Source organism: Pyrus communis, chromosome 13, assembly GCF_963583255.1.
Source record: "Pyrus communis chromosome 13, drPyrComm1.1, whole genome shotgun sequence".
NCBI lineage: Eukaryota > Viridiplantae > Streptophyta > Magnoliopsida > Rosales > Rosaceae > Pyrus > Pyrus communis.
In genome coordinates, this window is record NC_084815.1 from 15,889,645 (window position 1) to 15,901,689 (window position 12,045).

A 12,045-nucleotide genomic window follows, 5' to 3' on the forward strand; every position below is an offset into this window, starting at 1 on the left:
TTTATGGCTTAACACCTTGTCCTACTCGAATTACATCGAACTCTGGTGAATCTGGAGTTAATTCTGCTAATTCATCATCTATTACAAACACAGATGAATATATTGTTTGGAAAGTATATGAGCATGCACTTATGCAGCTAATTACTACAACATTGTCCCCAGTAGCTATGTCATATGCAATTTGTAGTTCTAGTTCCAAGGATTTGTGGACTAGACTTAAGGAAAAATTTTCCACTGTTTCAAAAGACCAGTATTTTTTAGATGAAGTCTATTCTTCAAACCATTAAGAAGGGTTCAGACTTCGTGACTCAGTATTTGCAGAAAATTAAAGAAGCTAGAGATTATTTGTCTGCTGCTGGTGGATTTCTTGCTAATGAAGATATTGTTATCTCGGCTCTTAATGACCTACCTCCAGACTATAATACATTCAGAACTGTTTTTAGAGGCAGAGAAAGTGTCATGGCCATCAAAGAATTCAGGTCTCAATTACTTGCTGATGAAGCAATTGTAGACAGTCAATCTATTGTTCCTTTTCTATCTACCATGGTTACCAATAATTTTCCAGCCATAAACAAAGGATCTAACATGTCACCTTAGTCATATAACTCTGGTGGTGGTCAATCATAGCATTATACTGGTGGTCAGCCATTCACTGTATCTGGAGGATTCAAGCCTTATCACAACAAAAACAAAGGAAATGGCAAGTTTAATGCAGGACAAAGATACTACAATCCTAGACCAGTGTGTCCTACACAAACTCATGTTTTACCTACACCTAATATTGGTGTACTTGGTCAATCTCCAAATCAATTTGGGAGTCCTTTAGCACCTCCATTGCAGACTTGTCAATTATGCAATATTAAAGGTCACATTACACCTTATTGTTTCAATAAGTCTTCTAAAAGACAACAATGCCAAATCTGTGGCAAATTCAATCATACCACCTAGTATAATCCAAACTTTCTGTTTTACGCCTGGAGTTCCTCTTTACTGCAATTCTTCCTCCTGCGCAGTGTAAAGTTTGGACCGTCTTTGCTGACAAATCAAATGTCATGGTGTAGTCTAGGGTGGCAGATTTCTTTTTCTTCATGATAAACATCAGTTCTACTTTTCCAGTCAGTATAGCTTGGCTGCTCAATGTAAGAACCCATCTGCTCAATTTAGTTCCAAGAGCGGAACGGCTTGGCAATGCATTCAAATTCAAACTCACCTCAACATCAATCTTTTTGGTGGAAAGCATTCCAGCCTTGCTCTTAGGAATAAAAACTTGCCTGACAGCCGCTCCTTGGTACAAAAACGTGACAGTGCCTGCATCAAACTTGTATGGACCCCAATTTGTGTTCTTAACTCTGATTTGGGTTGTGAATTTAGCGTCGAATGAAGATGTTGCTGGGACGGAGTTGAGGGCTTGGACATTGATGTTGCCTAGCCTGACCTTTGGGGTCTTAACTTTCATTACAGTGAGACTAATTACTGTTATGGCGATGATCTGAAACACAATGAAAATACCAATGTACGTAGCTAATTTGATTATCTTCTGGCGCTTGAGCTCATCAGTAGATTGCAAAGATTCGGCATTATTCTTTTTCCCAGCCATGTTAGCATCCTTCTCAATTTTTGATATGAAAGTTGAAACTTGAAACTTGAAACAAAAGTTATCTGCTAGCTTTTGTTGGTTTCTTTTTATGTGGGATGAAAGCTTGTAAGTGGAAGGAGTTTGTTTGTGGGGTTATATATAAGGGTTTAAGGTGAAATATGATGTTTAGTGGTATAAGAACGAAATGGCTATAATGTAACCAAACGCATGTATAGTGTATAGACTTATTGTCAATATAGACGGTTTTAGGAAGAAGTCTTTTATGTGACAGCTTACAAAGGTTTTAGGAAGAAGTCTTCTATGTGACATACCTTACACATGGATAAAAAAAAGGTTATTTAGCCAAAAGTCAAATAAATTTTTACTAATTAGCCAGAAATCAAACTATCAATTTTGGTTTTGAATATATCATTAAATTATTTATAATAATTATACACAGGTAAATGAAGCAGGCCACATGAGTTTAGGTTAGTTTTATTTAACAAACAATATTCTCTACACTAAGGGAGGGGTGGGCTTAGCCTCACAATGGACGAACAATAATGTGATTCGAATTTGCCTTTGGTGATGGGTTTAGTTTATTAGAAAATAGCTATTCTATCCTTTTCTCACTTTAATTTATTGATTGCCTTTTCTCTTCGCCTTTCTCTGTTCTTATCTACAACCTACGACTTTCTCTCACGTCTTTCTCTTCACTCTCTCCTATCTTTTCTCCTCCCTCTCTCCTATCTTTCTCTGCAACGAAAAAGAAGAGGTCATTAATGGTTGCAAGCATGACCAAATCTCAAATGCTCAGTCCATTAGCGTATATGACATCATGATTGACATAATTCCTTCTAGTTACATCAACAACCTCCATAAGATCGTGAAGTGAATGGTGGCGATGGGGTTCAGGAAAGAGTGGTCGCACATCAGCTATCGAATATAATTTCTAGAACAAAGTTTGTGGAGGCTAGAGTCATAGAAGTTGAAATTAAGCATCAATAAGGTCTAGAAGACGTTGTGGAAAGAGCTCGAGGATGAAATTCAGCAATGAATCAAATTTGTGAAATTTGTATTAACACTAATCTATGAATCGAAGAAGAAGAATTGAATGAAGAACTATTGCAGAAGAATTAAAAGAGAAAGAGATAGAGAGAAAACTGAATGAAAGTTTGCATTACACAGAATGGATCGAATTACAAAGAAGTGTTTGCTCTTTATACAAGTTGCCTAGCTTCAATAGTAAGCTAATAACAAACTAACAACCATCCTTAACTTCCTACAATCCTAACTGTTTAGCAACCTTGCTGATGTGTCAGCTAACCACAACCTCGCTGATGTGTATCATTACTGTGTATATCAGTCAACATCCCCCCTTAATCTCAACTGGGTTCCCGAGTTTGAGATTGAAAGAATGCTTGAGAAATGATGGACTATGGAGTCCCTTAGTTAATATATCAGCAGTTTGATCCTCAGTTGGCAGGTATTGAACTTGAAAATCTCCTTTTTGGACACTCTCTTTTTTACAAAATGATAATATGTGTCCAGGTGCTTACTTCTTGAGTGAAACACTGGATTTGCATTAAGAGTAATGGCAGATTTATTATCATAGTATATCACAAGGGGAAAATGTAACACCGCTGCCATATTTTTCAAAATATTTCTTATCCAAGATATATCAGCAGCTGTGTGAGCTAAGGCATTATACTCAGCTTTTATAGAGCTTCTTGACACTGAATCATGTTTCTTTGATTGCCATGAAATTGGATTATTTCCAATGTAAACTACATATCGAGTGACAGATCTCCTTGTATTCAAGTCTGCAACCCAATTTGCATCACTAAATGCAGCAATTCCAACTTCTGTATTAGCTGAAAAAGTGATTCCATGTTGCATAGTTCCTTTTAAAAACCTTAATATTCTTTTAACTGCCCAAAATGTATCTCAGTATTGCATATGCAATATATGGCCTTGTAAAGGTTAGATATTGCAATGATCCAACAATGCTCCTATATGAACTTGGATCTGACAATGCATTTTCTTCAGTAAGAAGCAAAGGATTATGAGGCTTACATGGTGTTGAAACTAGTCTACATGAGTCCATACTAGTGTTGTGAAGAAGATCTTTAATATACTTGTACTGATTGACACAAATATCCTTATTCTGCTTGTAATTGACTTGCAGACCAAGAAAATATGTTAACCTACCCATATCTTTGAGCTCAAATACCTCATACAGCTCTGTGATAACCCTTTGAACTTTACTAGAATTAGAACCAGTAATAATAATGTCATCTACATAGAGAAGTAATATGACAATATCACTTTCACACTATTTGACAAATAAATTGGAATCAGAGGTTAAAGCCTGAAATCCCATTGCAGGTAAATAGCTTGTGAACTTAGAGTTCTAAGCCCTTGGGGCTTGCTTAAGTCCACATAGGAATTTAATTAGTTTGCAGACATATGTTGGCTTCGTCAAATCCACAAAACCTTGAGGCTGTTTCATGTAAATGTCTTCTTGCAATTCACCATGCAAGAATGCATTTTTAATATTTAGTTGTCTCAAGTCCCGATTATTGGTTGCAACTAATGCCAAGACAATTCTAACTATGGTATGCCTCACTGTTGGACTAAAAGTTTCTGAGTAGTCAACACCTTGCTCTTAGGAAAACCCTTGTGCCACTAACCTTTGCCTTATACCTTGAAACAGTACCATCTAGATTCTTTTTTATTTTGTATACCCATTTGCTGTCAATAATGGACCTATCAGTTCCTTAAGCCCTAAGAGAGTCATACTCTTCTTGCATTGCACTTTGCTAATATGGTATTATAGCAACTTTTCTGAATGTAGATGGTTCAGCAACATCATTATTAACAACAAAAAATGAGAAACCTCCACCAAAGTATGCATCTTCAGTTAATTGAAGTGACTAAAGTTCAAATAATGTAGTCAAATATCCTTTATAACTTCTCTGTGGTATGGTACCACTCTTCAATCTAGTGATCATTGGATGAAAAGAAACATTACTTGATTCACCAGGATTGGTTAATATAGGGGATGAGAGAGAAAGAATTACCTTGAGTTATGTGTCATTGTGGACAGGCAACATTTGTGATACACCAAGGGAACTAGGAGTGAGGAGATGAGAATCTCGAGTTGATGAAGAACCCTGTAAAAGTGATGAATGTTCTGAGACAAATGTTGATTCCAGAGAGTGATCTTTTAGCAGAGTTAGCACTATGTTCAGACATAGAGATTGACATATCATGTGCAGCCTCACTGTTGTTTTCCCTATGAGTAACTTGATTTTCTGTAATATTTTGAATAGGAACTTGAATCACAACAGGTCTCTGATTATTACGTAGAACTAGTGAATTTGTACTGAACTTGGTACTAAGTTGAACTTTATAGGGAAACACTGACTCATCATGAATTACATGTATTGATAAAACCAATTTCCCTGTCCCAATGTTATATCATATAACTCCTTTGTATCCCAAAGCATAACCAAGAAACACATTGAGCAGATCTTGCTTGCAGCTTTTTTGCATTATAGGGCCTAAGAAATGGATACACTGTTGTCCCAAACACTTTTAAATTCTGAATATCAAGAACTTTATCAAACAACACTTGATATGGAGACTTCATTTGTAATACTTTGCTTGGCATTCTATTAATTACAAAATTTGCATATGAGTAAGCATGAAACCAGAAGGAAGAAGATAAATTTGCTTCAGACATTAAGGTCAATGTTGTTTATACTAAATGCCCGTGTTTCCTCTTAGAAATGCCATTGTGTTGAGGAGTATATGGACATGATATTCTATGAAGAATCCCTGTTGATTCCAGAAAATTAATAAACACTCTACTCATATATTCTCTTCCTCCATCAGTTTGCAAACATTTAATCTTAGTATTGAATTGATTTGAGACAAAAGCATGGAATTTTATAAATGCAGATGCTGCTTCAGATTTAGTAACCAAAGGAAATATCCACAAGAACCTTGAATACTCATCAATAAAATTGATGTAATATCTATATCCTTCAATTGACATATTTGGAGAAGGCCCCCATACATCTGAATGTATTTTTTTCAAACATAAAGGTAGCACTACTTTGTTTTACAGGAAATGATTGCCTACACATTTTACTCGAAATACATGAAGTACATAGTGACTGAGAAGAATCTATACTAACTGGTATTCTTGCTGCTTTCAACATTGCTGTCAATATCTCCTCGGTTGGATGTCTTAGTCTCTTGTGCCAAATTGCCGTCTTCATCATCCTTCCCACAAAACTAGCTTTTACATCTTGTTCCATTCCATTAACAAACCTTGATCTTGAAAACACTGTCATAGATATGGTGAAGAGTTCCCCATCACTCATTCCTTGGTAGAGTATCACACTGGTTGCCTTATTCTGTATGAAAAACACAGTATCATTACATATAAACCAACATCCATTATCATGACACAATTCCTTTATTTAGATATTTTAATTATTTTAATAAATTTTTTGACCCATGGGGCCCACAACTCAACCAACCTCTCATCTCATCTCTTTCCACATGTCTTCCTTCCCCATTCCTGAAGACTCTAGAACTCTTTTCGTCCCTCTCACTCTAACTTTCTCCTCCCTCTGTAACTACCAAGGCCTAGGTAATCAGCCCCCTTTCTCATCTGGCGAGCTTCACCAAACTAACATCGGAATTTTCCCTTAACTCTCTCACTTGTCTCTCTCTCTTTGTAAGTGCAGAGATACCGGACCACCACCGCACAACTCGCCGGAGTATCACACCATCACCGTCTATCCTTATCAGCTGATCGAGGTTCACCCTTGTCTTACTACTAAACCCCAGACCCTAAGCTACAAACACGAACTCCAACTCTATCTCCTACGTTGCACAGTGGCTTCCATGGCCACTGTTTATTGTCTTCTCCAGTGAGCTCGACATTTCCAACTAGTAAGGATCGAAAACCCTCAAATCTTGTCCTCGTCATCATTTACGTTGTTTTCCAGACTTATATGTGGACTTTGGTGACGAAATAACATAGAATCAATGAAGGGGAAACTTCCCCAGTTTTCCGGCGAGATTTCGAGAGTGTTATAGGCTTTTCCAACCATTTTTCTACCACGGCAGGACCTAGGGTTTAATTCCATTCATCTCCTCTTAAGCTTCATTTTGGTAGGTAGATTGTGAGAAATGGTTGAGATTTGAAGATAAACGGAGCCGTGGAAGTTTCCCAGCTAAAATTTCGGCTTTCTTCTTATTTTAACATGCGACCGAACCCGCGATCTAGATCCGAACCCGGAATCTAGCCCGACCAATTTCCAAAATGGGCTCAGAATATTCTTGGAATATTCCTTGTGTTGATTTTTTTTCGGAATTTTCTTGGAAACCCTTCTTGGCTAACTTCGAAGCGCCAAGTATGTTTGTGGCATTCATGTAGTGAAATTTCCTCCAGGGTGGCTCAATTGACTTTTTAGGGTTGACCGTTGACTTTTTACGAAAATTTTACGGGACCTTTATTAGCGTATTTCGGCGCCCTGATTCTAAATTCGCACTCCGCTTTTTCAAATTTAATTGTTTTAATTGAGTTTTACTAAGGAGTCCCAATATTATGATTAGGTGCAATTACTATCAGAGACTCCGGCTTTCCTCGTTCGAATGGCTATGACTTTGCAAGTATCTGTGAGTAGATATTTTCTTTTATATAGTATATATATATTATTTGAGTTTCCATACATATATTAATAATGCATTTTCTACGTGACGCCATAATTAAATTGACATTATAAGAATTGTTGTGATGATGGAAATTATGAAATTTTTATGAATCCTATGGGATGCACATGTATGCATATTATTATAGGATGCCTTATTTATATTTACGGCAATGAATAATATTATGTCGATGTAAAATATTGATGTACCGTTGTATGACTTTATTTACGTTATTTGCTTATCGTTTCTGCACTGGTGTTAGTACTCGCCTGGGTCAGGGCCAGGCTTCACATTTATGTTCACATCGCACCGTACACTCACTTTGGATCCATTGTAGGTGCCAGTCCTATCCTAGATTGCTATAGGTAATTAGGACTTGTATGTGATGCGTGTAGTGCCAGTCTTCACGTGATTGTAGTACTAGAGTGTAAATCATTATTACACCCAGTCATGTTCATGTCAGAATATGTCTACATGAACTCATGTGTCAACATATGTTAATGAGCTCTCGATATGATATGTTTGTTTATGTGAGATTATGTGATATCGGTCGTTATGTGTTTATTTACGCAATACTGGGACATATGACATTCTTGTGACATTGCAGGCTACAGTAAGTATTTTCATATTATACGTAGTATGTATATTTTGGAAACTATACTTATTTTACCGCGAGAGGTTATTATGTTTTCGAAAAGGTTTTTTATAAAGTTTTATTTTTTAGGCTCAGTTACCCTTATTTTTAGGCCCTTCAGGATTTAATGACAATGTTCGTGTTGACGAGAATTTTTGGTAAACGCGGGGGTGACATCTCCATTACTGTTATATATTAGAATTGTTACGCCACAAATTTTATATTCATCATTTCAATCAAACATGAACAAAAAATTAGCTAGAAAAATAAATTAAGTTCTTAATCTCTTGGATTTGAATGAATAGTCCCAGGGCTCTTTCAATCTTTAATTTTATAATTAGAACATTCGATCCTTTTTGAAGTAACACTCTGTTTCTCCTATGCACTCCGCTCGCACTCTTTCTTTTTCCCTATATATTTAAGATGGCATAAATAAACAAGAATTAATAATTAAATAAAAGAAAAAAAATTAGACATAAAGTATACTTTTAATACTTAATTTTATATTGAGACAACACTTTTTAAACATTTCAAGGAGAGACAAAAAATAATAAATGTTTTTGACATCATTTGCTTCTTTTTTTTTTTCCTCTAGAGTTTAACTTATGAAAATACCCTTTATTTTTGGTATCTTTTCACACTTCTCTCCCCAGCATTGAAGTTGTTCGTGCCACCTAGATGCCTTGTTTCTCCGGGTTCAAACATCAAAAAGATGATGTAGCATGTGGAGATTGGGTTATCTACACCTTGTTGCCGCAAGAAGGAGCTTCCCATCATTACTTGAGGTTGGCTAGTACAAAAAGCTAAAGCAATTATATTTAGACTTGGGAATGAGACTTTAGAAAACTTAATTCAAATTTATTATTTCATCAAGTACATCAAATATGCCCTCAAACTTTTAAAAGGATAAAAAAAATTGATCCAAGTGAACAAAAGACCAAATTACAAAACAAGTGTCAAACGTATATCCTTATACATTTGGACATCGTTCAATCAACTTTCCAAGGACTAAATACATGATGGAGCCTGCACAAGAGAAATTAAATTAATACACAGTGATTAATTTAATTTGAAGGAGGATGTTACTTAACTTTGAAATTAATTTGATTGATAAAAAAGTAAATTCTTTCGAATTTACAAGTACCGAGTAAGAATCAATCTAACCAAATCCAACACAAACTAGGGTTCCCCATTTACTAATTCTTCTAAAACTATACAAACTGATTATACTAAAAAAAACATATAAAACTGATTCAATTTAGTGCTCCATGAAGCTCTCGATTCTTCCGTAACCCTCACCTCCCTCGCATGAGTAAGAAAGTTGCATATTTTTTTTTTGAAAGTATTAAAGTCAATTAAGTTGCATATTTTTTTTTAAAGTAAAAAAGTATACAAAACTGATTTTAGATGTATTTGAAATTGATTCTGCAAAAATGGTCGAAGACGGGTTAAATTGATTATGCAAAAATGGTCGAGGACGGGTTGAACTGATTTTCCAAAAATTGTCAAAGAAAGGTTGAATTGATTCTGCAAAAATTGTCGAAGACGGGTTGAACTGATTTTGCAAAAATCGTTTTGGCCTGAGTGAACTGATTATAGTAATATATGATACAAACTTATACTTCATATAGTTTCAAAACTTGTTCTGCATCAATAGTTGAGGATTGGTTGAGCTTATGGCACATATTAATTTTGTTGCAGTTGTGAGGGCTGGGTTTTATTAAAAGCCTAAAATCTTATGGGCATGGTAGCTATTTTCAAACATTGTTCTCATGTTTTTGAGTTGGGCGTTATGTATTTTTATACTTTTATCTATTTCTAACATGTTTAAAAACTAGTGAAGTTCATTGAAATATAGTAAAAATTATTGTTTTTATATATAAAGCTCCCAAAACAAAATGCAGATGGAAAACTGGAAAAAATAATTCCTGGTTGCCTATCTTACTCAAAAAAAGAGAAGAATAAATCAAGATAGAATAAATATAGGTCCTACATCACGTTCTCACTTGTCATTTGGAGATGGGATGTGATATTCATACAATATTTTTACTTTCTACACATTTTTTTAATTTTCGATCGTTGGATTGAATGAATTGAAAATAGTTAAAAAATAAAAATTAATAAAAATTGTGTGAGAAATAAAAAAATAGTGTGTTGATGGTACACTCTTAGATATAATGTCATCTCCTCGCGGCTGAAAGCAAACATCTGAAAAGTCCTACACTTTACCAAAGTCATCGATTATCTAGAAGTCAACAATCTGCCCCGATTATCTAGAAGTCAACAATTTGCACCATGGCTTTGGACGCATTTGCGTCTGCTATAAAATACTTCCCTTAAGTCTCAATTTCCAAGAAGTTCATTCCACTATATAACCTTTTGAAATTGGTCAAACTCCAAACGCTATATATAACAACACACCTCGTCCGTCATTCCGCAAACAACTCCCTCACTTGAAAATTTCATCGTTCAAAACTCAGAGCTAATCACTTCTATATCAGAAAAGAAGTAACATGGCTGAGAAGACCCAACAGGCTTATCCTTCACCCCCTGAAAACCATGGCTACCAAAGAAGTGATGCAGAGTCTTTGCTATCCGCTGATGAGCTGAAACGCAAGAAGAGAATCAAATTGGCCATTTATGTTGCTATTTTCGTTGTGTTTCAGATCATTGTCATAACCGTGATTAGTCTCACAGTCATGAAAGTTAAGACCCCCAAGTTCAGGTTAGGCAACATCAACGTCCAAGAGCTCACCTCTGTCCCAGCAACGCCTTTATTTGGCACAAAATTCACAACGCAAATCAGGGTCAAGAACACAAACTGGGGTCCTTACAAGTTTGATGCTAGCACTGTCACGTTTCTGTACCAAGGCGCAGCTATCGGACAAGTTGTTATTCCAAAGAGCAAGGCAGGAATGCTTTCCACCAAAAAAATGAACGTTGAGGTGAGCTTGAGCTCCAGTGCATTAAGCAGTTCCAATTTTGGGAGTGAATTGAGCAGCGGAGTGTTGACTATCAACAGCACGGCTAGATTGACCGGAAAGGTTGAATTGATGCTTATAATGAAGAAGAAGAAGGCTTCCTCCATGGACTGCACCATTGCATTCGATCTGTCATCCAAGACGCTCAAAAGTTTGCAGTGCAAATGATAAGAGACTTCCGAGATGAAGATTATTACTATTATTTGTTTATTCATGTTTCTTAGTGTACGCCTTGTATTTATTATAGATGGTACTTTCTTTTTTCTTTTATATGATTGAACATAGAAACATATGCTTACAAATCATCTTCCATGCATTCACAAAATTCTAACTATATAAGATATATAGTTTCAAACACTTCAAATCTGAGTTGAGCAGCGGGGTGTTGACGCTAAGCAGCAAAAGCTAATATGTCTGTGTAGCCACAATGGACTATACCATTGCATTTGACTTGTCCACAAAGACTGTCTAAACTTGCAAGACTACCGATCCTATGTCTCATCTACCAATTAATAAAAATGTTCTTCATATACTCATACAAGGTGCATAAGTGGGAAAATAAGACATATGGGTGGGCATAGCTGTTTGGGCCATAAATAATAATAAGGTCTGCTATAGGGTTTATTCATTTTTAATTACGTCAAGTCATAGGACTTGGCCTACTAGTTTCCAATTCCAAACCAGGGATCAGATGACCATCTTGTTTCTCCCTAACTTGTCGCATTTGCCAAGTAGACAATCAAGGCTCGAGAATATCTCGGTCCCTTAAATGCATACGCATGCATCATCCAACACGCTGAGATCATTATTGCTATTGGGTGAACCGCCTTAAGACACAGCTAAAGGCCATCTAACTAGGAATTACAGCCACAACCATCACCAAATGACTGATCTACCCTACTCCAACTCAGAGATAGGATTGAGGTTGCTTTTTTTTCACTGCCTATAAATAGAGCCATAGCCCTTCAGGCTTAGGACCTTTGTCAAATTCAATCTCTACAATTAAACAAAACATTGATTGATTAATCAATCAACCCAACTGCTTTTCGGCACAAACACAATTGCTCTTTAGCAAACCTTTCTTAGCTCTTTAGCAACAATCTAAAAGCCTTCCTTTGAAG

At 36.0% G+C, this 12,045-nt stretch overlaps 2 protein-coding genes across 2 annotated transcripts; one reads left to right on the top strand and one right to left on the bottom strand.

The window, feature by feature from the left end:
* Positions 1-931: 931 nt before the first annotated feature.
* On the bottom strand, positions 932-1,597 carry LOC137712243 (late embryogenesis abundant protein At1g64065-like). Its single transcript, XM_068451354.1, has one exon. It carries the CDS (start codon positions 1,595-1,597, stop codon positions 932-934), a length of 666 nt encoding a protein of 221 aa, XP_068307455.1.
* Positions 1,598-10,456: 8,859 nt separating this feature from the next.
* LOC137712245 (late embryogenesis abundant protein At1g64065-like) lies at positions 10,457-11,092 on the top strand. Its single transcript, XM_068451355.1, has one exon. It carries the CDS (start codon positions 10,457-10,459, stop codon positions 11,090-11,092), a length of 636 nt encoding a protein of 211 aa, XP_068307456.1.
* Positions 11,093-12,045: the final 953 nt, after the last annotated feature.